Genomic DNA, 26,275 nt, shown 5'->3' with positions numbered 1-26,275 from the left:
ATGTTATTTTAAGTAACCATATAAACGCAGCATTTTTGTATCACTCGATCATATTAAACACATTACTGAAGTAATGTACTGACCTGAGCAGAGAAGACAACTCATACGGCACAAAGCAAATTAGTCTACTGTATAATATGGCTGAACAGCAGAGATCAATGACACTATACATACAGTACGCATGCAGGCACACTTCCGCAAGCAGCCTAATGTACATGCAAACACACTGGAGTTTATATACCCAAACGCAGTAGTTGATCAATAAGGTTAAAAAAGACTGGAGCGCAGCAGAGTTTGAGAGGTCTGGGCGACTAGGATGAGACTAAAAGACCATGCAGCCGTCACGCTCTGATCTTACCCGCGATGCAAAGTGCTTAGCTCCTTTTGATGTCAGGAGAGCAGCTTCAGGCAGGGGTATGGGAGGGGGCAGTGTGTGTGTGTGTGTGTGTGTGTGAGATGCAGTTATATCCGAAGCCAAAAACTGTTTTTGATTGTCACAAGAGATGAAACGACGTGCAATGTATCTAACAACTCAGCGAGGACGATTTGAAAACTTAACTATGTGTGAGAGCTGATGATGCAGATAGCAGGCAGGCGGATGCATATTAATGCTCCCGTGCTTCTTTTACGCAACGCCCACTCGTAGCAGAGAGAAGCGGAGTGTGTGTGTGTGAGGAGGAGGTCTACGCCTTCTCTAATATAGTAGATCAGAACGATAAGCGTGTTTGGGATTGGTGATGCTAGCCTTCTTCGGGTCTCAATACTAAAAACACGGTAAAACTCAAAATTGGTGATCCAGAAAATAAATCATTTATTTACATTGAAGTTTGAATCACATTGAGGAAAAGGAAATTAAGACTCCAGACTTCCATTTCATGACCGTATTGCTGCTGATGTGGAAAAAGAAATTCTACGAGTGTACAGAAAAAAAAAGTTCTCATTTTTCATGAAAGCAGTGAATGAGGCGATAGCAACATTTCCAACCTCCAACCCACCCCAGAAAAACGACAGGCTTTAAAAACAAGAACCGGCCATTGCTGAGACACAAGAAGAGGTGAAAAGGGTTTTCTGTTTCAACTCATTACCGCCTTTAACCAGGTTAACCATCAAACAGCCAGAACTGACCATGAGGATGATTCCTACTGTTTCTATGAGATCTAGGAAAGACAGTTTGATATATCTATGACAGTCTTCATAGTGTGTGAGAATGGTTTAATGAGGGTAAAGAGTGGTTTCTGGATTGCTGCTGAGAATCACCAAAGCTCTAAAAACCAATATTGACAGAGACTGGAAGGGGGAGGTGTTGGAAAAGGTGGGTTTTGGCGAATAAGGTGGACGTCCACAGGAGGCAAAGAGCGAACGAGAGAGTTGGCCGGGAGAAAGCAATATTGACAGACGGCCTGGGATGAGGAGTGTGTGGGGGTAGAGGAGATATGGGGCGGTCCACTTGAGGAAGAGAGGGGGAACGTAGGACTGTGTAGTACAGAGAGAGCGACACCCCTCTGGTTCTTCAGTATTTCTTAAACTCCACATCGTCTGGAGGGCTCATCTCCACCGTTCTCTTCCCAACGTCCGTCCAGTTGGTGCTCAGGACTGTACCACCTGACTCCATCTGCAAGGGGAGGAGTGGAAGTCAGTCATACTGCATTTCTCAGTTTCTCTCCGTGTGCAAGTGTGTGTATATAGAAAACACACTCACAAAGGACTTGTTCATGGCCCGTTTGACCTCGTCGGTGCCGTCTCCGTAGATCTGCTGGAAGAGTTTGTTGAGCGCTGCGTCTCCCTCCAGTTTCTCCTTCTTCTCCTCCTCACTGATGTCGACCACCACCTTGTCCCAGTTACGGCTGGAGTGGGACGAAGACGGGTACTGGTCTGAACAGGAACACATACGTTTAGAGAGGGAGAGAGGGTTACCATGGGTACTGGTCAACACAGGAGAGGGGGCTTTAAGTAGTACAAACCAAATGCTGTAAAAAAAGAAAAAATGGTGAAATGTATGTAAAGGAGAGAGAGGGCAGAGGAAACTAAGTATGTGTGTGTGGTGTAGGAGAGAGAGAGCAGAGGAAACTAAGTGTGTGTGTATGTGTGTAAAGGAGAGAGAGAGAGCAGAGGAAACTAAGTGTGTGTGTGTGTTTAAAGGAGAGAGAGTGAGCAGAGGAAACTAAGTATGTGTGTGTGGTGTAGGAGAGAGAGAGCAGAGGAAACTAAGTGTGTGTGTATGTGTGTAAAGGAGAGAGAGAGAGCAGAGGAAACTAAGTGTGTGTGTGTGTAAAGGAGAGAGAGTGAGCAGAGGAAACTAAGTGTGTGTGTATGTGTGTAAAGGAGAGAGAGTGAGCAGAGGAAACTAAGTGTGTGTGTGTGTTAAAGGAGAGAAAGAGAGCAGAGGAAACTAAGTGTGTGTGTGTGTTTAAAGGAGAGAAAGTGAGCAGAGGAAACTAAGTGTGTGTGTGTGTAAAGGAGAGAGAGTGAGCAGAGGAAACTAAGTGTGTGTGTATGTGTGTAAAGGAGAGAGAGTGAGCAGAGGAAACTAAGTGTGTGTGTATGTGTGTAAAGGAGAGAGAGTGAGCAGAGGAAACTAAGTGTGTGTGTGTGTTTAAAGGAGAGAAAGAGAGCAGAGGAAACTAAGTGTGTGTGTGTGTGTGTGTGTGTGTGTGTGTGTGTGTGTGTGTGTGTGTGTGTGTGTGTGTGTGTGTGTGTGTGTGTGTGTGTGTGTGTGTGTAAAGGAGAGAGAGTGAGCAGAGGAAACTAAGTGTGTGTGTGTGTGTGTGTAAAGGAGAGAGAGAGAGCAGAGGAAACTAAGTGTGTGTGTATGTGTGTAAAGGTGAGCAGAGGAAACTAAGTGTGTGTGTGTGTGTGTAAAGGAGAGAGAGAGAGCAGAGGAAACTAAGTGTGTGTGTATGTGTGTAAAGGAGAGAGAGTGAGCAGAGGAAACTAAGTGTGTGTGTATGTGTGTAAAGGAGAGAGAGTGAGCAGAGGAAACTAAGTGTGTGTGTGTGTGTGTGTGTGTGTGTGTGTGTGTGTGTGTGTGTGTGTGTGTGTGTGTGTGTGTAAAGGAGAGAGAGAGAGCAGAGGAAACTAAGTGTGTGTGTGTGTGTGTGTGTGTGTGTGTGTGTGTGTGTGTGTAAAACAGAGGAAACTAAGTGTGTGTGTGTGTGTGTAAAGGAGAGAGAGAGAGCAGAGGAAACTGTGTGTGTGTAAAGGAGAGAGAGCAGAGGAAACTAAGTGTGTGTGTGTGTGTGTGAGTAAAGGAGAGAGAGCAGAGGAAACTAAGTGTGTGTGTGTGTGTGTGTGTGTGTGTGTGTGTGTGTGTGTGTGTGTGTGTGTGTGTGTGTGTGTGTGTAAAGAGAGAGAGAGAGAGCAGAGGAAACTAAGTGTGTGTGTGTAAAGGAGAGCGAGAGAGCAGAGGAAACTAAGTGTGTGTGTGTGTGTGTGTGTGTGTGTGTGTGTGTGTGTGTGTGTGTGTGTGTGTGTGTGTGTGTGTGTGTGTAAAGGAGAGAGAGAGCAGAGGAAACTAAGTGTGTGTGTGTAAAGGAGAGAGAGAGCAGAGGAAACTAAGTGTGTGTGTGTAAAGGAGAGAGAGAGCAGAGGAAACTAAGTGTGTGTGTGTAAAGGAGAGAGAGAGCAGAGGAAACTAAGTGTGTGTGTGTAAAGGAGAGAGAGAGCAGAGGAAACTAAGTGTGTGTGTGTAAAGGAGAGAGAGAGCAGAGGAAACTAAGTGTGTGTGTGTGTTAGAGAGGTACTCACTGGGGGTGAAGTGTTTGACGCTGGGCTCCTGTCCTTCACCCTCCAGTTTCTCCCACCTGGTCCCCTCAGTCTTCTTCATTTTGATCTCCACCTGAGAAAAAGAGGAGGTGGAGAGAGGAGAGTGGAGGAAGAGGGCCAAACTAATGTCTTTAGTTATCGTTACGTCTATATTTGGGCTCAACACGTGAGATCAGAAGACGGTAGCTCAGCGCTCACCAGTCTCTTTTAATGGTGGGATCAGCTCACGGCAGAGAGAGACAGTGATATGCGGGGGCACAGCTCACTCCCAAATCTTCCTGACAGACAGAGTGCTAACGAGACATCTGTCAGCTCGAGGGGCCGGATAGTGTGTGATCAGATCATCTCAACGTACGTGTGTGTGTGTGTGGGGGGTGTGAGAGCTATCGGTCTGTCGACCAGTTGCAGGAACACACATTTCTGGACAGATCATTACGTCGGAGGAGAGGAGAAGAAGAGAGAGGACAGCCACCACCACATGCGAGCTGCAGTGACAGGCCTCATACCAGTGGGACACTTAAGCTGCTGAGATTTCCAGTACCCCCCCCCCTCATCTTGTGTGTGTGTGTGTATTTAAGTGTGCGCAGAGAAAGAGAGAGCATGTGTGTTTAGAGACAAAAGTTTGACAGCGTTATAGCGTGGGGCGAGGGATGCGCTGGCATGTCGACGCAATTAAAATAAAATTTCTGCTCTGTTGAGTTAAGGGATGTTTCATTCATGAACGTGTCAGGAGCAGAAGCCAGAGCATCAAGAGGCTCACACACACACACACACACACACACACACACACACACACACACACACACACACACACACACACACACACACACACACACACACACACACACACACACACACACACACACACACACACACACACGACTAATAGATGAGCTCAATACTTACCCGAGACTAAACACCTCAAATCTTAGGACTGAATGCTCAACCATGACCCATGCTTTAACTGATGTTCACATGGAGCCCTTCTTCATTTAATTATTTACAACCAACATCTGTCTGCAGACACCGACCTAGTCAACCTCTGTGTACAGTGTAGGGGAATGGGCTGGGAGACAAGGCAGAGACACACAAACCAAGCAGTGGCAGGGAGGTTTTTATGCTCTTCTGTGCACACAGAGTGAGTGAGTGTGTGTGTGGTGATAACTGGTGCAGTCTGTGCCCGTGCAGAGTGTGTGCTGGGGGCGCTATACAACATTAATCTGCTGCCACATCTGTGTCTCTGCGTGTTAAAGGGACGCGGCAGGCGAGGGGCTGGGTCTTAAAGGGATGTGACAGCACCGTCACATACAGGACCACCACCCACAGCTCCCAGGGGCCATACTGAGCAACACACACACACACACACACACACACACACACACACACACACGCCTGTCAGTCCCTCAGAGGGGAGTTCAGTCCCTGTGTCCCATGTCACCAGTCCCACGTGCTCTTACCCGCCACCAAAGTCCCCCCTGTCCCAGACTCACCCGCCCCGGTCTTATACAACATATGCAGACACACACACCCTCCCTCTGCCCTCCACATACAAATCCACATACAAAGAGTCTCCCATCTCAGCCCTTCACAAAGTAGCCCCTACTTTAGATTACAGCAGAGAAGATTTTAAAAAGCAACTTAACAAATAAATAAATAAAAATAGAAACAGTCTGGCGAGGGAGGCTGACAGGCATGGAAATGACAGAGGGAGGCTGACAGGCATGGAAATTACAGAGGGAGGCTGTATGTTATCTATTCACAGAGACGAGAGGAGTTTGGAGCAGAGCGTGTGTGTGTGTGTGTGTGTGTGTGTGTGTGTGTGTGTGTTGTGTGTGTGTGTTTACCCTTCCGTTCTGATCAAACACACGGGTGTGTAATTGGCTCCCTGTTGTCATGACGACCCCGCGGGTTATAATGCCTCATTGCCGACGACGGGAGGAGGTCAGAGAGGGTAGCACTGACGAGTGCGTGTGTGCCCGTCACACACGGCACCAAGCATTACCAAAATCACGTGAAGATGGCAACAAGTGTGATTCCAGTAGGCGCAACTGTGCATAATACAGCCTAGCATGCCTTCCTAAGTGTCCTCTGAAGAAAGCAGTGGAAGTAAACCACCATTGGGAAAGGGGGGGAAAAAAACACAGTGAGCTCTGCAGTTGGTGTCGTTAGTCTGACTAGCGCAGAGCTCTTGGACTCTCACAGGGCAGTTTGGCCTGGGTCTCTTCTGGTGGCTCTCTGACGCTTGGTCATACCAGGATGCTGCACGGCTAAAATGAAGTCAGAGAAGCGTCAAATCATCTCAGCACACAATAACTGAACACAGTTCACCTGCTCAGAGACCAGCCAGTCTCTCAGTGTGCCTAGTGGAAAGGAATGCAACCGTCGACTGATGGGCACATTTGTCCCTGTGTCACGTTTGAGTGTGAATAAGAAAAAATATATACATATACAGTAAGTGACATTGTGTTGTATGTGTGTACATTCTCTATTTCTCTGTGTGTGTTTGTAGGACCATGAGAGCCTGTGGAGCCCTGTGGACCAGGGAACAGACAGGGCTTTGTGGGAGTGGAGGGGGCCTAAACTCACTTCGCTCCCTCCCCAAACTCAATCCCCTTCTCTTCCTTTAAGACTGACTCCTTGTGTGTGTGTGTGTGTTACACACAAGATTAAGTTTGTGCGCATGTACGCAATGCGTGTACGACAACCATTTAAAAAAAAGAGAAATAGTTGAATTTTGGAATTTGAAAATGCTCAAATACACTCCCATGGACATAAACCAGGCATTTGAAAAAAGTATTTTAAATTACTTTCAAACAGTAGGCTATTTATAAGAATTTTTTTTTTTTTTTATTTCCAAAAGAAGTAGTTGATTCGGGCCACATTATCGGAATATACTCAAATACACAAGTATTTAAATATCAAAATAGACATGTATTTGAACCCAGGTCCGACAACCTGTGTGTGTCTTGGGCAGTCATCTGCCCCTCTTTTCCCCTCCTCTTCCTATTCTAAGACTGGGTCTTTGTTTGAGCTTCAACACACGTGCACCTCTGGTATGCAGTGCCTGATGTTGCCATGGCGAACTGTGAATGACTATGTATGGGAGTATGGAGAGGGGCAACGTCCTCTCGAGGGTGGAAACTAGTTTTGGCATTGGCTGGCAGGAACTCTAAGCAATAACCTCTTCTCTACCACACTATATTCTATTCCTCCTCTCCCTCCATCTCCTTCACTCTCTGCTTAGCTAGAGGCTGCACGTCTGTCCAACTACCAAATCATCTCTTCACTCGGGTCTCTGTCAACCTCCCCCTGTTGTGCCGTGTGTGTGTGTGTGTGTGTGGGGCATGTCCCTCCGTCTCGTTAGACTGAGCACCATCTCATGCCCCAAACGAGCACCCATCCTCAGATTCCCAACGCACACTAGATGGATGAGCGGAGTGCCTCTCTCACATGTGCACAGGATGAGTCTCTCGCACGCACACACTTCGTTTCAAAACAGTCACACTCATTGACCACTCAATGAGTGTGACCACACACTCATTGAGCACCACTTTATTATCTTGGATCCACATTTTGGATCCAAGATAATAAAGTGGGAGTGAGAAAAAGCATGGAGAGATGCCTACACACAAATTACTCACTAATGTGTGTACAATAACAAGTGCCCTTCCCACTCATTATCGGCCATAATTAGTTACAACTGCAGAGCTTGTGAATTCTCACAGGGGCAGAGTTCTAGTGTGTGTGCGCGTGTGTTGACCCAGTCAGGGCTGTATTAAAGAGGATTCTCCTCCTCCCAGTCTTTCTGCTCCACTAATGGTTAATTATCACATTCCAGTCTGGTCATTGCCTGGTTAACCTGCTGTGTTTAAAATCACATTTCTAAGGGTTCCTGGGGACTACATATCACCTTGAGGACTGTTGTTTTACACACATTTCACCTGTTTTCTCAGTTCTTGAGGCAAATGATATGACAGTTCTGAGAGGCTGAGGAGTATGGAGTATTACCTTAGTGGAGAGGACCTTGAAGGTGCTGTGTTGGGGGACGATGGGATGCAGTAGGTTCATGTTCAGGCTGAAGTCCTCCCCCGACGGAAGTTTCACCACCGCCGACAACTACAGATAGAATCACACATTATATATCCTCCACTGCAGACCATTATAGAGGATTGGAGATAGGATGTTTGTTCAAATTCACCCCGAGGGGGTTTTAGTGCTGGTCTTAGATCAGTTGGGCTTTCTTCGATTGAGGATTTAGACTTGGGGAGGGTAAACTGTTTCTAGATCTGAGCTTACAGGCACCCCTGGGGGCATAGCTGTGTGTGTGAGATACCCCTTACAGCAGTGGTTCCCTTACACCTTCAAACATTCAACCTCCACCAGGGTCAGCTCACTCTCAAATGTTTTTTTTTGCCATCATTGTAAGCCTGACACACACACACACACACACACACTATACGATATATTTATTAAACATAAGAATGTGTGTGTTGTCACAACCCGGCTCATGGTGACAAAGAGCTCTTATAGGACCAGGGTGACAAAGAGCTCTTATAGGACCAGGGCACAAATAATCAATAAGTTTACATATAAAAAAATGTGTTCATCAAATTGTGAATAACTCCCCACAGGTTAATGAGAAGGGTGTGCTTGAAATGATGCACATAACTCTGCAATGTTGGGTTGTATTGGAGAGTCTCAGTCTTAAAATAATTTTCAACAGTCTGTGCCTGTATTTAGTTTTCATGCTAGTGAGGGCCGAGAATCCACTCTGACATAGGTACGTGGTTGCAAAGGGCATCAGTGTCTGAACAGGGTGATTTGCCAAGGCAGGATACTCTGAGCGCAGCCCAATCCAGAAATCTGGCAGTGGCTTCTGATTTCAATTACATTTCCACAGAACTGCTTGTTGCAATTTCGATGAGGCTCCATTGTTCATATCGGTAAGTGGACTGGAAGCAGGGCATGAAAGGGATAACGAATCCAGTTGTTTGTGTCATCCGTTTCGGGAAAGTACCTGTGTAATTGCTCCCCCAGCTCACTCGGGTGCTTCGCTATAATCACATTTGACATTGTCTGTAAGCTTGAGTTCATTTGCACACAAAAAAACAAAACAAAAATCATACAATGTGTGTTGTCCTTGTTAATACAGACCGAGAAGATCTCCAACATCTTAATCATAGCCTGAATTTTGTCCTGCACATTGAATATAGTTGCGGAGAGTCCCTGCAATCCTAGATTCAAATCATTCAAGCGAGAAAAAAACATCAACCAGATAGGCCAGTCGTGTGAGAAACCCGTCATCATGCAAGTGGTCAGACAAGTGCAAATTATGGTCAGTAAAGAAAACTAAGCTCGTCTCTCAATTTAAAAAACGTATCAAAACTTTGCCCCTTGATAACCAGCGCAATTTGGTATGTTGTAAAATGGTCGCTGCCCATATCATTGCATAGTGCAGAAAATACACAAGTTCAGGGGCCTCGTTTTAACAAAGATAGCCATTTTCACTGTAGTGTCCAAAACATCTTTTAAGCTGTCAGGCACTCCTTTGGCAGCAAGAGCCTCTCGGTGGATGCTGCAGTGTACCCAAGTGGTGTCGGGATCAACTGCTTGTACGCGATTTCCCACTTCACTTAGTCTCCCTGTCATGGCTTTTGAGCCATCAGAGTACAGATCGCAACATGAGCAGCAGCTACGTTCGGCTACATACGGACTGTTAGTGGAATTCCCGTGAGAAGGTAATGGTTAATGCGATTGGATGTTTGACTAGGCTACCTGGATTTGACATTGTGCTATTTCTCTGAACACTAGATGGTTTAATTTTATTTTGCCAGTGAAAACGAGGCTACTACCCAAATGTATAGCCCTGTTGGAAAACATAAAAATTGACTGTTAAAAAAAGTGAAGAATAATAAAAAAAGTAGTAAAAAAAAAAAGTGACATTTTTAATTGGCGTACCCCTGATGGCATTGTATCCCTTACAGCATCCCTGCCATAGATCCTCTGGAGGGCAAGCCCCCTAGCTATCTCATAAGCCCTAATAACACCTCCCCTACTATTCTCAGAACAACAGAAAGAGTGGGTGAAGGCAGAGGAAGGGAACAAGATGTGGAACTGGAATCGGGCATCACTATGTGTGTATCAGAGAGAGCTGCTCTCCTGTAGGGGGACCTCAGCAGAGAGAATAACTAGGCTCGGACAGTATACCAGGGTATTTGGAAAGCGCCACAGGATGGCTTTTCAATACTGTCAAAACTATTTTTTTCCCATACATTTTAATATGTAGCTACTGTTTAAGTTAATACTTGCAGTCAACTTCTGCAACACGTTAGGTGATAAAGCAGATTGCGTTCTTCACTTCACAGGTCACATTATGGAACTTACCATAGTTCCCCGAGAACAGTTGAACCAGTGACGTGTTTGTTTGTAAATAGCACAATGGGAGAAAGAAGGAGCTGGTGAGTCCATAGCACATACACTACTCAAAAAAATAAAAGGGAACACTAAAATAACATCCTAGATCTGAATGAATGAAATATTCTTATTAAATACCTTTTTCTTTACATAGTTGAATGCGCTGACAACAAAATCACATAAAAATGATCAATGGAAATCAAATTTATCAACCCATGGAGGTCTGGATTTGGAGTCACAAAAATTAAAGTGGAAAACCACACTACAGGCTGATCCAACTTTGATGTAATGTCCTTAAAACAAGTCAAAATTAGGCTCAGTAGTGTGTGTGGCCTCCACGTGCCTGTATGACCTCCCTACAACGCCTGGGCATGCTCCTGATGAGGTGGCGGATGGTCTCCTGAGGGATCTCCTCCCAGACCTGGACTAAAGCATCTGGACAGCTCCTGGACAGTCTGTTGGTGGATGGAGCGAGACATGATGTCCCAGATGTGCTCAATTGGATTCAGGTCTGCCTGGATTCATGCCTTCCTCTTGCAGGAACTGCTGACACACTCCAGCCACATGAGGTCTAGCATTGTCTTTCATTAGGAGGAACCCAGGGCCAACCGCACCAGCATATGGTCTCACAAGGGTTCTGAGGATCTCATCTCGGTACCTAATGGCAGTCAGGCTACCTCTGGCGACCACATGGAGGGCTGTGCGGCCCCCCAAAGAAGTGCCACCCCACACCATGACTGACCCACCGCCAAACCGGTCATGCTGGAGGATGTTGCAGGCAGCAGAACGTTCTCCACGGTGTCTCCAGACTGTCACATGTGCTCAGTGTGAACCTGCTTTCATCTGTGAAGAGCACAGGGCGCCAGTGGCGAATTTGCCAAACTTGGTGTTCTCTGGCAAACTTTCTGCACGGTGTTGGGCTGTAAGCACAACCCCCACATGTGGACGTCGGGCCCTCACACCACCCTCATGGAGTCAGTTTCTGACCGTTTGAGCAGACACATGCACATTTGTGGCCTGCTGGAGGTCATTTTGCAGGGCTCTGGCAGTGCTCCTCCTTGCACAATGGCGGAGGTAGCGGTCCTGCTGCTGGGTTGTTGCCCTCCTACGGCCTCCTTCACGTCTCCTGATGTACTGGCCTGTCTCCTGGTAGCGCCTCCATGCTCTGGACACTACGCTGACAGACACAGCAAACCTTCTTGCCACAGCTCGCATTGATGTGCCATCCTGGATGAGCTGCACTACCTGAGCCACTTGTGTGGGTTGTAGAGTCCGTCTCATGCTACCACTATAGAGTGAAAGCACCGCCAGCATTCAAAAGTGACCAAAACATCAACCAGGAAGCATAGGAACTGAGAAGTGGTCTGGTCTCCACCTGCAGAACCACTCCTTTATTGGGGGTGTCTTGCTAATTGCCTTATCATTTCCACCTGTTGTCTATTCCATTTGCACAACAGCATGTGAAATGTATTGTCAATCAGTGTTGCTTCCTAAGTGGACAGTTTGATTTCAGAGAAGTGTGATTGACTTGGAGTTACATTGTGTTGTTTAAGTGTTCCCTTTATTTTTTTTGAGCAGTGTATATCAGCGAGTCTTGTGCGGCGCAGTTGCCATTTTCCCTCTATGCTTCCTACTAGTGTTTCCCCCTCTGTTCTTCTCCCCTATGTACCCACATCCTGCACTTCCTTCAGAAAAGCATGCATCACAACTTTGTTCATTTGCACAATTTCTCTCGATCACTTTCGCTTGTAAATGTCCACACTCACCTAAAATTACATTCACTAGCTATTCTTGTATAACTTTATCAGCTGATTTGCTTGTCTTTGCAATTAGTTTGTTTCTCACTTATTAGCATTTAGCATCTATGTGGTTTTGCTATTAGCTTGTGCTAAGATTGTTAGCATTCTGGTAATATACTTTTCTTGCCTTTTTAGCAAGAAAAGTGCCCTGCGCGGTAATACTGTAAATCATGGGATGAGAGAGAATCTGGATACCGCCCAAGCCTAACAACCTCCCATCGTTACTAATCTACCCCCACACCCCACCTCTGGGAAGACGACTCCCCCGCCTTTCCTCTGTCATTCCATAATCCTCATCAGCCTTTTTATATGCCACACCTGTCAGTTGGATGGCTTATCTTGGCAAAGGAGAAATGCTCACTAACTGGGATGTAAACTCATTAATGCACAAAATTGAGAGAAATAAGCTTTTATGTGCGTATGAACATTTCTGAGATCTATTATTTCAGCTCATGAAACATGTTGAGTTAATATTTTTAAAGTCAGTGTAAATAAGATGAGAAATAGACATGTCTAAAGTTAGCTTCAACAGTAACGACAGTACTGGGCAGCTGATACTCTGGCAACACTTCTGACAGTTTAGAACTGCCATGCGCTCTCCTCAAGAGCTTCTTACACTGACCTGTGTGTGTGTGTGAGAGTTAGGGTGTGTACCTGTCTCTCTTCAAAGTTGATGTTGACCCCATCCTTAGGCACATTTTTCACCATGATGGTGACGATGACCTGAGACTCTGTCTGGTACCAGTCATGCCTGAGGACAAACACACTTAGTACAGGTTGCCCCTGAAGAGTAGGAACAAGTTATCCACCTTCCTGCACACAGAGTGCATCCCAAATGGCCTCCTATTCCCAATATAGTACACTACTTTTGACCAGGGTCATAGGTAGTGCACTATGTAGAGAATATGGTGCCATTTGCGACTCAGCATGGACTGTACTTACTTAATGTGTGGCGTCGGTGTCTGCGGTGGAATCCAGTCATTCCAGGAAGAGAGAGGGAAAGTTTAAACAAAAGAAAAAAGAAAAAAAAAGAGAAATAGGGTTTAATGATGAGCTTTAGCCATTAGACCAGACGGAATACGGTCTGAAATACTGAGAGTAACACTGCCCCCATGAGGCGGAGAGTGGAACTGAAAGCCATAAGACAGGGGTGTCAACCTCTTTCCATGGAGGGCCAAGTGTCCACATTTTTGGGGTTTTACCTTTCAATTAAGACAGACAACCAGGTGAGGGGAGTTCCTTACTAATTAGCGACCTTATTTAGTCGAATTAAGTACAAGGGAGGAGCGAAAACCCGCAGACACTCAGCCCTCCCATGGAATGAGGTTGGCACATTTGGTCTGAATGTATGTAGATATCATAGAGAATGATAGAGGCCTCTAGTGGCCAAAAGACTGTTTTGGCATTGGGCAGTGCAGTTGAGGGCTTCCACCATTTGAATGTTGTGAACTGGGTGGGACTTCCAACTTCATGTGACCCTGTTGGGAGTCATGTCCAACGGGTCATCAGGAGGGATCAGCCAATCGTGAAGAAGAATATGTACCACCTCAAAATGAAGAACACTTGGGCAGTGCCATTGAGGCTGTCACATGGAACAGATAGAGATGAGGCCTCTTTCCATCTCTACCGTGGACATAGAATAATGGCAGGAACATCCAAAGTGGTCATTGGCGCTTACCTTGTTCTCCTTTCCATTCTGATTGGCCACTGCAAAGGAGAGGGAAAGGAATAGTATAGTATAGTCAGCCAGTTTCCACTTACTCATAGATTAACAGGCCAGAAACACACACACACCTCCCTGTGAGATCTCAGAGGCAGTTTGTTTACCCTCTGAGGCTAAACAGGCCTGATCTGTATTTTACCAGTTATGTCTGTTACATTATTCACTGCTTTCATTAGAGAGGGAGGTGGCAGAGGGAGGCCAGTAGAGGGGGAGTGAGAAGGAGAGAAAAGGAAAGAAGAGATAAAAGGGGAAGGATGAGACGGAGCATTAATGTTGTCTAAATGAGGTCGCGTTTGAAAAGGGAAACGGGGAGGGGGGCATGTGTGTGTGATATCACCATATGCACACCCCGTTTTGATGTGTGGGGGCGTCAAGCTGAAGCGCCTAGCGGTAAACACTGTCACTTCACACATGAAAGAGACGGGAGGGAACTCACAGGGTAAGGCCAGGGTATGGCTACGGAGGACTGAGGTGTGTGTTGGTGTACGCGTGCAACAATGTGCTTTTGAATCCGTTTGAACATGTATTATATATCTGTATGTGCGTGCGTCTGTATTTTGGTATGCATGGGGGGGTCCACATGGGCTGTTTAGAATGCGAGCCCAACACGCAATGGATGTGTGTGTTTGGATGTTTACTGGGGTTGATCTGAGGCCTCCCACCCCACCCCAGAGACCTAAATTATTAATGCGATTCAAACAGGTTAAATTTAAACCCTCAGACGATGACAACCACACACACATTCTCTAACGAAGAGTTTAGCTAGTACAGTGTTAGAGTTTAGATAGGGCGTGGAATGCATCTCCAACCTCTATTTGAACAGTGAAGCTGAAATCACCAGCATTTTGGATTTGAGATAAAAATGTTTCACGAGGTGACAGTACATAAACACCCCCCCCCCCCCCAGGGGAGTTCTGTGTTTTTGGAGGGGTATGACCTCTAACTTATCTCCCTCACCAATGTCATACATCAGCTTTCTGAGCAGCTAACCGATCACTGCAGCTGTACATAATCTATTGGTAAATAGCCCACCCATTTTCACCTACCTCATCCCCACAGTTATTTATTTACTTTTCTGCTCTTTTGCAGACCAATATCTCTACCTGTACATGATCATCTGATCATTTATCACTCCAGTGTTAATCTGCAATATTGTAATAATTCGCCTACATCCTCATGCCTTTTGCACACGTTGTATATAGACTCCCCTTTTTTCTCTACTGTGTTATTGACTTGTTAATGGTTTACTCCATGTGTAACTCTGTGTTGTCTGTTCACACTGCTATGCTTTATCTTGGCCAGGTCGCAGTTGCAAATGAGAACCTGTTCTCAACTAGCCTACCTGGTTAAATAAAAGATGAAAAATAAATAAATAATAAACTTGCTCATTATTCACAAATCATTCATGATTATCCATAATAGAGGTAGCAGCCACATTAATGAAGTGTTCAGAAAACATCTATTCTTATTTACAATAAAAGTGACTCCAAAATGACAAAACATTGTTCAGTTTGTATTGGGCAAAACATAATCTAACAACGAAAACAACCTGCAAATGCACCCAACAAGGTTATAAAGTCACAAGTGTGATGTAGTCATTGCGTACTAGGAATATGGGACCAAAAACTAAACGTTTGACTACTTAAAAGCTGCAATATGTAACTTTTTGGGCAACTCAACCAAATTCATATAGAAATGTTAATGATCTGTCACTCTCATTGAAAGCAAGTCTAAGAAGCAGTAGATCTATTCTATGTGCACCATTTCTATGCATCCCCGTTCTTAAGTTTCTTTCGGTACATTAATTTCAAACAGTTGAGAAAACAATATTTTTGGTTATGGAAAAGATATTTCACAGCGATTTAGATGGTACAATGATTCTCTACACTATACTTGCTTGTTTTGTCAAACTGAAATTAGGCATAGTATCAGAATCTTAGCAAATGGGAAATGGCAGAGCAATTTCTGTCTCATCGCGCACCAGCGACTCCTGTGGCGGGCCGGGCGCAGTGCATGCTAACCAAGGTTGCCAGGTGCAGTGTTTCCTCTGACACATTGGTGCGGCTGGCTTCCAGGTTGGATGCGCGCTGTGTTAAGAAGCAGTGCGGCTTGGTTGGGTTGTGTATCGGAGGACGCATGACTTTCAACCTTCGTCCCTCCCAAGCCCGTACGGGAGTTGTAGCGATGAGACAAGATAGTAGCTACTAACAATTGGATACCATGAAATTGGGGAGAAAAAGGGGTAAAATTCACACACGCACAAAAAAAAAGTATTCAAATAGGGGTAGTAGAAAGATCAATCATTTTTGTTTCAAAACAGTAGAACATAAGTTTGACAATACCCTCAAATAAAAGGAGACATTCTGTAGTGTCGCCTCATGAAACATCTTATCTCAAATCTCAAAATTCTGGAGTATAGAGCCAAATTCACAAATGTTTGCGTCGCTGTCTAATTTATTGATTATATTTGTCAGCTCAGAAGTTAACATACACTTAGGTTGGAGTCATTCAGTCATATTTCAACCACTCCACAAAGTGTCTTGTGGAGTGGTCCTTCTGTTTGGTAGAGCATCATTCGCTTGTCGCCAGGGTAGTTTCATTCCGGGACCACCCATCACACATGACTGTAAGTCGCTTTGGATAAAAGCGTCCGCTAAATGGCATATATTATTATTATATAACAAATTATAGTTTGGCAAGTCAGTTAGGACATCTACTTTGTGCATGACAAGTACTTTTTCCAACAATTGTTTAGAGACTATTTCACTGTATCACAATTCCAGTGGTTCAGAAGTTCACATACACTGAGTTGACTAACCTTAAACAGCTTGCAAAATTCCAGAAAATTATGTCATGGCTTTAGAAGCTTCCGATAGGCTAATTGACATCATTTGAGTCAATTGGAGGTGAACCTGTGGATGTATTTCAAGGCCTACCTTCAAAGTCAGTGCCTCTTTGCTTGACATCATGGGAAAATCAAAAGAAATCAGCCAAGACCTCAGAAAAAAATTCTAGACCTCCACAAGTCTGGCTCATCCTTGAGAGCAATTTCCAAATGCCTGAAGGTACCACGTTCATCTGTACAAACAATAGTACGCAAGTATAAACACCATGGGACCACGCAGCGTCATACCGCTTAGGAAGGAGACGCATTCTGTCTCCTAGAGATGAACGTACTTTGGTGAGAAAAGTGCAAATCAATCCCAGAACAACAGCAATGGACCTTGTGAAGATGCTGGAGGAAACAGGTAAAAAAAGTATCTCCACAGTAAAACGAGACCTATATGGGCTACTGTGCAACATCTCTAGACATCAGTCAGGAAGTTAAAGCTTGGTCGCAAATGGGTCTTCCAAATGGACAATGACCCCAAACATACTTCCAAAGTTGTGACAAAATGGCTTAAGGACAACAAAGTCAAGGTATTGGAGTGGCCATCAAAGCCCTGACCTCAATCCCATAGAAAATTTGTGGGCAGAACTGAAAAGGCGTGTGTGAGCAAGAAGGCCTACAAACCTGACTCAGTTACACCAGCTCTGTCAGGAGGAATGGGCCAAATTTCATCCAACTTATTGTGGGAAGCTTGTGGAAGGCTACCTGAAATGTAACGCTACCAAATACTAATTGAGTGTATGTAAACTTCTGACCCACTGGGAATGTGATGAAAGAAATAAAAGCTGAAATAAATCATTCACATTCTTAAAATAAAGTGGTGATCCTAACTGACCTAAGAGAGGGATTTTTTACTATGATTAAATGTCAGGAATTGTGGAAAACTGAGTTTAAATGTGTTTTGCTAAGGTGTATGTAAAACTTCAGACTTCAACTGCATACACAGTACTTAGATTATCATTAATTTTTTAATAAAACGTGACCCGGATTGCACAAAGTAAGGGACTTATTTTCGTTATGGCGGTCGAGGTACGAAAGCAGATCCTACTTACTCTCCATCATCTCCTCACAGCGTTTGATCCACATTTGGAAAGTGTTATCGGAGCCTGTGGAGCATACACACTGTTAGGATTCAGACAAGCTCAACCAGTTTGAACACAACTCTACTGAGGAATTACAAATATACCCGTAGCCACAGACTTCTGTAGATCCAAACAGACAAGATAAGCAATATAGCTAATATTTCACCTAACCAAGAAGTATTTTTTTTAAAGTCTCATTTTGATGACCCCAACTGATTAAAAAAAAAAATTAGTACAAATTAAAGATACAGATTATTGTATGGGACAATATGGTTTATATATATATATATATAAAAAATAATTCATGTCCAATGGAACGTTTGCCTAGCAGTGTGGTGCACACGGTGGAATAATTGAACGTATGCGTCAAACTGTATGCGTAAACTGCTTGACAGAAATGGTAGCAGAAGGTGAATGTTGAACTTCTGTTGCACACAAATTCAGATGCCGGATAACATTTTACACAAAAAACACTGTAGGTGTGTTCAAGGTATAAACGTATGCATTGGTTTCTTTTCATTTGGATAAGATATGAAAATGTATCGATTTGAAGGTTGTCATTAGATTTGGGCTGGGGCTACAAGAAATTCTTGCAGAAAAAAAAGGGAAAAAAAGTGTCCCCAAAACTTTTGGCTGAAAGAAAATGGGGCCCCCGCTGAAAAAAATGGAATACCACTGACCTAACTTATCAGAGACCAAGAGCTGTTCGTATATTTCTATTAACAATAATATATTTAGCTTCTGGATATGCGTGAAATGTCTAATGGGCTAGCAGTCGATTTGGGATGAAGTGGGTAAGGTTAGAGGAGGTGTCTAGGTGATAGGTGCTTCACAGGTCCCCTCAGCAGACCTCACCGTCCAGGCTGTGTCCCTGAGTGAAGGCAGCATGTGCCGACTCCAAGTGGTTCAGGTGGAACTCTGCCATTCTGCAGGGAGGGAGACAGGGATGTTATGAGATGCAGACCAACAACAAAAAAACCTGGGGAGAACTGACAACCAATTTAAGTTTGACATACAAGGCAGTGGTTTTCAAATCGGTGGTCCGCGGCCAAGTACTGCACAGGATCAGCGAAAACTATTTAAATATATACAGTGTATTCGGGAAGTATTCAGACTGACATCTTCCACATTGTTACGTTACAGCCTAACTCTAAAATGTATTACATTGCCCCCCCCCATCTATCTACACACAATAGCCCATAATGACAAAAGCAAAAATAAGCTTTGAATATTTTTCAAATGTATTAAAAAAAACTTGAAACTGAAATGGTCACATTTACATAAGTATTCAGATCCTTTACTCAGTTGAAATACCTTTGGCAGCTATTACAGCCTTGTGTCTTTTTGGAGTATGACGCTACAAGCTTGGCACACCTGTATATGGGAGTTTCTCCCATTCTTCTCTGCAGATCCTCTCAAGCTCTGTCAGGTTGGATGGGGAGCGTTGCTGTACAGCTATTTTCAGGTCTCTCCCAAAGCCACTCCTGCGTTGCCTTGGCAGTGTGCTTAGGGTTGTTGTCCTGTTGGAAGGTGAACCTTCGCCCCAGTCTGAGGTCCTGAGCAGGTTGTTTTCATCAAGGATCTCGCTGTACTTTGCTCTGTTCATCTTTCCCTTGATCCTGACTAGTCTCCCAGTCCCTGCTGCTGAAAAACATGCACACAGCATGATGCTGCCACCACCATGCTTCACCATAGAGATGGTGCCAGGTTTCCTCCAGGTGTGATGCTTGGCATTCGGGCCAAAGAGTTCAATCTTGGTTTCATCAGACCAGAGAATCTTATTTATTTTGGCAAATTCCAATGTGCCTTTTACTGAGGAGTGACTTCCGTCTGGCCATTCTACCATAAAGGTCTGATTGGTGAAGTCCTGCAGAGATGGTGGCCCTTCTAGAAGGTTCTCCCATCTCCACAGAGGAGCTCTGTCAAAGTGACCATCGGGTTCTTGGTCACTTCCCCTACCAAGGCCCTTCCCCCGATTGCTCAGTTTGGACGTGCAGCCAGCTCTAGGAAGAGTCTTGGTGGTTCTAAACTTGTCCCATTTAAGAATGATAAGGCCACTGTGTTCTTAGGGACCTTCAATTCTACGTACATTTTTGGTACCCTTCCCCAGATCTGTGCCTCGACACAATCCTGTCTCGAAGCTCTACAGACAATTCCTTTGACCTCATGGCTTGGTTTTTGCTCTGACATGCACTGTCAACCGTGGGACCTTATATAGACAGGTGTCTTTCCAAATCATGTTCAATAAATTCAATTTACTACAGGTGGACTCCAATCAAGAAACATAAAGGACAATCAATGGTAACAGGATGCACCTGAGCGCAATTGAGTAAAGGGTCTGAATAATTTACAATTGAGTAAAGGGTCTACACGTACGCTACGGTCACAAGATGCAGCACTCCTAATTGTCCCTAGAATTTCTAAGCAAACAGCTGGAGGCAGGGCTTTCTCCTATAGAGCTCCATTTTTATGGAACGCCTACCCATGTCAAAGACGCAAACTCGGTCTCAACCTTTAAGTCTTTATTGAAGACTCATCTCTGTGGGTCATATGATTGAGTGTAGTCTGGCCCAGGAGTGGGAAGGTGAACGGAAAGGCTCTGGAGCAACGAACCGCCCTTGCTGTCTCTGCCTGGCCGGTTCCCCTCTTTCCACTGGGATTCTCTGCCTCTAACCCTATTACAGGGGCTGAGTCACTGGCTTAATGGGGCTCTCTCATGCCGTCCCTGGAAGGGGTGCGTCACCTGAGTGGGTTGATTCACTGATGTGGTCATCCTGTCTGGGTTGGCGCCCCCCCTTGGGTTATGCCATGGTGGAGATCTTTGTGGGCTATACTCAGCCTTGTCTCAAGATGGTAAGTTGGTGGTTGAAGATATCCCTCTAGTGGTGTGGGTCTGTGCTTTGGCAAAGTGGGTGGGGTTATATCCTTCCTGTTTGGCCCTGTCCGGGGGGGGGGGGGGGTCCTCAGATGGGGCCACAGTGTCTCCTGACCCCTCCTGTCTCAGCCTCCAGTATTTATGCTGCAGTAGTTTATGTGTCGGGGGGCTAGGGTCAGTTTGTTATATCTGGAGTACTTCTCCTGTCCTATTCGGTGTCCTGTGTGAATCTAAGTGTGTGTTCTCTAATTCTCCTCCTTTCTCTAAGAGGGCCTGAGCCCTAGGACCATGCCGCAGGACTACCTGACATGATGACTCCTTGCTGTCCCCAGTCCAGCTGACAGTGCTGCTGCTCCAGTTTCAACTGTTCTGCCTTATTATTATTCGACCATGCTGGTCATTTATGAACATTTGAACATCTTGGCCATGTTCTGTTATAATCTCCACCCGGCACAGCCAGAAGAGAACTGGCCACCCCACATAGCCTGGTTCCTCTAGGTTTCTTCCTAGGTTTTGGCCTTTCTAGGGAGTTTTTCCTAGCCACCGTGCTTCTACACCTGCATTGCTTGCTGTTTGGGGTTTTAGGCTGGGTTTCTGTACAGCACTTTGAGATATCAGCTGATGTACGAAGGGCTATATAAATACATTTGATTTGAATGCTTAAGTAAATAAGTTATTTTTATACAAAAGTTATTTTTTGCAAAAAAAAAAACATTTTGCCATTACGGGGTACTGTGTGTAGATTGATGAGAATGTGTATTTATTTAATACATGTTAGAATAAGGCTGTAACAAAATGTGGAAAAGGTCAAGGGGTTTGAATACTTTCCAAATGCACTGTATAAAAAGACATTTTTACTTTTAATGTTATGAATATCCCTAGCAATAGAATAAAATATTACATTATTTTGCAAAGATTAATATTGAGCAAATTACATTCATTGGAGCCAAATACACTCACTGGAGTATCTGACACAGGCTTTGAAAAAGCACCCGCGAACAGGCTACCACTGCAGCTGCTGGCTGCTGGTAAGCTTTGACATACATTTTTTCCAACACACGGCTAAATATTAACCAGCTAAGCAGCTGTGTTAAGGGAAAATGTGTTTGGAATGACCTTTCTAGATAATAGGCTATATTAGAGTTTAAACATTATCATTCAATTATAAATGTGGGGAGGTCAAAATAATGATAAACTATGTAACAAATCTATTCATTTTAGAATTTTGATCATCATTCACCTGATAAGACAAGACTTGAAAAAATTATGTTTTTGCTAAAGTATGATGGGGTCACTGATATGCTTGGGAGGGGGTCCCTGGTCAAGAAAAGTTTGAAGACCCCCGATATAAGGGAGATGTGGAGTTGAGTTTAACCAAATGGATTTTCTGATTTATTAGAAAAAACGCATCACATTTCTGTAAAAGGTTCAACAACAGTGCTTAGTGTTCTGAAAACATCTTTAAGTAGTCATCCTCATAGTCATTTAAAATCAACAGTTACATTCCCCCCTGAAAACACAAGCTGCCAAAATAAATGCATGTCAATTCAGAGATTGACATTGTTTGACAGGTGTCATGGGCTAGACTTTGGGCAGGGTGATAAATTGATTTGAATTCATGTTTAAGCGCGATATTCCAAAATTCCACAAGAATCAAGGTTTTAATATATTTTTTTGTTTCTATGAGCGTGTCTTTTTGGTCTCGTCTACTTCACTCCTTCTGTGCACCTTGCCCCTCACACACAGACAAGCCCCTCTCCCACCACTCACAACAAAAGAAAGATCCCCTTCTGCCTCTGACAACAGTTTCCCAACTAGGTATTTGCATTTGAGGTTCGGTCCAACATTTTTTTTAATTACTAAAAAAATTACAATAAAGTAAATTTTAAAAAAGTCACATGGACACCAAAACACATTGAGCCATTTTACTGTAAAAAAGGAGAACTTAACCTTTGTAACGATACCCTTTTGCTCTCAACTCCCAATCAATGAATATGATTGTGGAAAATTAATCATTTGTTTGATGCGCACAGAATTGCAGTACCGCTAGCAGCATTTTAGCAAGAGTGTTATGTGCTTTCTAGTCTGTGTTTTATAAATGTGCATTGAACACAAGACACATGTATATAAGGAATTGGCAATTAATTCTCATTCTGAGAAATAAGCATATTTATCTTGGTAATCCACTTGATTTCAACATCTAAACAAAGTGTTCAAACGGTTTGAGTCAGACAGGAGTCTGTCAGTCATAGTTCAATTGTTCTACCTTGTTAGCAAGCAAATAGATTCAAGTTGGATACTTTAAATATCAAAATTGCTGGCTACTCACAAGCAGGTGGTCTTATGAGTGAGACATTGCTATCATTAGTGGATGTGCATTACGCATGGTTCTGGTTAAATTTGTTACAAAAAGGGCATTTTCATAGACTTGAAAGCCAGGCCAGTGTTATTGCAAAAAAAGCTGGTTAAACCATTTTTATAACATAAATGATATACACAGTACCAGTCAAAAGCCTAGACATTACTACTCATTCAAGGGTTTTTCTTAATTTTTTTACTATTTTCTACAGAACTATAAAATAACACATATGGAATCATGTAGTAACCACAAAATGTGTTAAACAAATCAAACACAAAAGAAAATAAATTCCACAAATTAAGGAACATCTGTTAATTGAAATGCATTCCAGGTGACTAACTCATGAAGCTGGTTGAGAGAATGCCAAGCGTGTGCAAAGCTGTCATCAAGTCAAAGGGTGGCTACTTAGATTCTAAAATAACTTTTGCTTTGTTTAACACTTTTTTGGTTACTATATGATTCCATGTGCTATTTCATAGTTTTGATGTCTTCACTATTATTCTACAATGTAGAAAACAGTACAAATAAAAACTCCTGAATGAGTAGGTGTGTCCAAACTTTTGACTGGTATAGTATATACGGTTTATTGTCACATACACTGCATATCGTCAGCCATAGTAGTCCCTGGAGCAAATGAGGGTTAAATGCCTTACACGAGGACACAGTATTTCCACCTTGATGGCTCTGGTATTCGAACCAGCGATTCGGTTACGGCCCAACGCTCCGTTAGGCTACCTGCTGCCCTGGTAGTTACGGTTAGCCTAGGCATAATTTTACAAGCCCTGAATTAATTAGATTATTCCTGACTGTTTGAAATGCAGTGTATAGACCATTAAGTTGTGCAACAAAGCTTATTTAGAAAAATGACCAAAAAAAATGGAAATAAATACATTTGACAAAAAAAATATGATTTTTAAGCCATATTGCCAGCCCTAGCTAGACTCCTTCTGCACACATACCCTGTTCTCATGAAGGCAAGCGCAAGACTGGGGTTGAGCTGCTGGGCTTTCTTGGCATCATCGACAGCACCTGTAGAAACAGATATACCCAGATGAGAAACATTGCTCAAGTTTCTGTAGCAAAAACAAAATGAGGGAACTAACATATGCCAGTCACTTGAATTAAAATCATTCTACAAAACACCAATTTTAGAAAATCAGTAAAGCTAGGTAGGTTTAGTCAAGGGTTAGAGCTGTCGTTTGTCAATGGAAGATTAAGGTTTGTCTGACTGAAATCAGGGAGGAGAGGGGGGGGGGTTGTTGGGATAAGAGACTTACAGCTGTAGTTTTTCAGTTGGAGATGGGCATAGGCTCGTTGGCAGAACCATTCTGAATTGTCCGAGTTACCTTCCAATGCTTCGTTAAGTTCCTGGGGGGAAATGACGGTGACATCCAATGGGCAAACTTGGGGTCAATTGAATTGACAAGACATTGAAAAAAAAAACATGTTTATAACCACTAAGGTTAACTATTGTTTAGATACATTTTCCCAACTATTTAACATGGCTTTCTGCACAGTCTTCTTAGTCTTACATTAGTAAGGTGGTTAGCTACATTCAAGACATGTACAGTAATGGCAGGTGGTTAGCCAGTTAGCTAGCAATGCTAACATTAGCTTAACTGGCTAGCGACTACAACAAGACACAACCAATAAGCTAACTAGCTCCCGTGACGGTACACACATACTAGTAGCTAGCTACATCACTACTGCTGGAGTTGAGCAACTACCGAGAGTACGTCGTTTCAGACCAAAATAGTTCGATAGTGTGGCTAACTTAACTGGCTCTCTTGTTACATTAGTTTCTAAAGTTAGCAGAAGATTAGCTAGTTAGCCAGCCCCGAAAAGTGTATCGCCAGCTATCTAACGTCAGTTAACTATCTAGTTAGAGTTATTGAAAACATTTCCAAACCCATGACAACTTTATCTAGCAAAAATGCTATTTACTTTCAATAAAACGAGTTCATAATGACAGGCCGTTGTTTACCTCGATAGCTTTCTGTGGGTTCTCGTCTATGAAGCTATCGGAGAAACTGCTAAAACAAGAAAACAAAGCTAACGTTAGCCTCTTGAATAAGGAAAAATTTATGACAAAATAATCGAAAAAGTAGCTTATATACTTGCCGTTCGGATGCCATGGGGCTAGAAGTGTTGTCAGTGGGAGAAAGAGCAGAGACTAGCTAGCTGGAAAGTTCTAGATGGGAATCAGAAAACGAAACTATGCTGGAGAATGGAGCCTAAACTCTTGCGCTATAGTTCAGTCAAAGATGTGTGTAAATAAAACCAAGATAGACCACTGCCTGTCATTTCCAATGGGAACTAAATGAGCCTCAGTGGGCAGAACAAGCAGAGCCAAGCACGAACTAGCGAGATCCTATTGGTGCGTTCTAGCATCATCGGAATATTTCCGTTAGGGAACACACGCGCGCGTGTCCAATAACTCAATTCCCCATTGCGCTCTTTCTAAACAAAGCGATTTTTAACAACTTTTTACAAATGGTAAAGTTTGCTAAACGTAATCCATTCTGTTCATAACATATTCTAGTTTTGGAAACCTGTATTGAGATCAAATGTTTAATCGATGAGAACATTTGCCTAATGTCGACCAAAATCCATCTCGTTCAATGTTCTCCCACTGCTCGCAAGTGGGCTTCCTGTCACTACCATATTGGTAGTGAGTGGAAAGGCCAAGCGGATGCTTCACATTTAAACATTCAGTGAAATATCTGTCTCATTGTTATATCTGTGGTGCAGTGAGTGGATTGGAGCACAGCATAGCAGACATGCGCCGTGCGGGCCTGTCAACAGTCAGCTGGGTATGCGCAGTTGCTGCTGCTGCTGCTGCTGCTGCTGCTGTTGCTGTGTTGCTGCTGCTGCTGTTGTTGTTGTTGTTGCTGTTGTTGTTGTTGTTGTTGTTCTTCTTCTTCTTCGGCATTATGGCGTTCACACATTTTGTTTGTGCATGCCGCCACCTATTGTGCGGTAGTGTGTATTCAATCACGTTACATTTTGTGATACAAACATAAAAAAAGGAAAGTGAAAAAGGAAAAGAAAAACGATCCCTACACCTAATACACCACTATTTCATAAAGATACAAATCACCATCCCATTCCTCCTACATTATTTAAAAAATATGTTTTATTTATTTTTACACATCACTGACAATCTGAAATGGTCCACCCACACAGACAGTATGGTGAAGTAGGCGCTTGTCAGTACAGTATGTAGGCACAAGTAGGCACAACAGCTCCTCTTCAACCTCAGGAGGCTGAAGAAATGTGGCTTGGCCCCTAAGACCCTCAGAAACCTTCACATATGCACAATTGAGAGCATCCTGTCGGGATGTATCACCACCTGGTACGGCAACTGCACC

At 43.7% G+C, this 26,275-nt stretch overlaps 1 protein-coding gene across 2 annotated transcripts; it reads right to left on the bottom strand.

Annotated features, from left to right (window-relative positions):
* Positions 1 to 787: 787 nt before the first annotated feature.
* Positions 788 to 25,208, bottom strand: sugt1 (SGT1 homolog, MIS12 kinetochore complex assembly cochaperone). 2 transcript variants are annotated; one of them, XM_046359303.1, is made up of 13 exons: positions 25,026 to 25,208; positions 24,889 to 24,934; positions 24,182 to 24,272; positions 23,864 to 23,933; positions 18,526 to 18,596; positions 17,641 to 17,694; positions 13,654 to 13,682; positions 12,918 to 12,937; positions 12,630 to 12,726; positions 7,771 to 7,878; positions 3,745 to 3,835; positions 1,700 to 1,872; positions 788 to 1,612 (listed from the first exon to the last, which is right to left on the bottom strand). In XM_046359303.1, the coding sequence occupies exons 1-13, from the start codon at positions 25,037 to 25,039 to the stop codon at positions 1,511 to 1,513; spliced, it is 966 nt and encodes a 321-aa protein (XP_046215259.1). In that variant the 5' UTR covers positions 25,040 to 25,208; the 3' UTR covers positions 788 to 1,510. The 2 variants fall into 2 exon arrangements, with proteins under 2 accessions (XP_046215259.1, XP_046215258.1); XM_046359302.1 differs by having other exon boundaries at positions 24,889 to 24,937; positions 25,026 to 25,205.
* Positions 25,209 to 26,275: the final 1,067 nt, after the last annotated feature.

The sequence above is a fragment of the Oncorhynchus gorbuscha genome, linkage group LG08 (assembly GCF_021184085.1).
Source record: "Oncorhynchus gorbuscha isolate QuinsamMale2020 ecotype Even-year linkage group LG08, OgorEven_v1.0, whole genome shotgun sequence".
Classification (NCBI taxonomy): Eukaryota; Metazoa; Chordata; class Actinopteri; order Salmoniformes; family Salmonidae; genus Oncorhynchus; species Oncorhynchus gorbuscha.
This window is presented reverse-complemented; position numbering and strand designations above follow the sequence as displayed.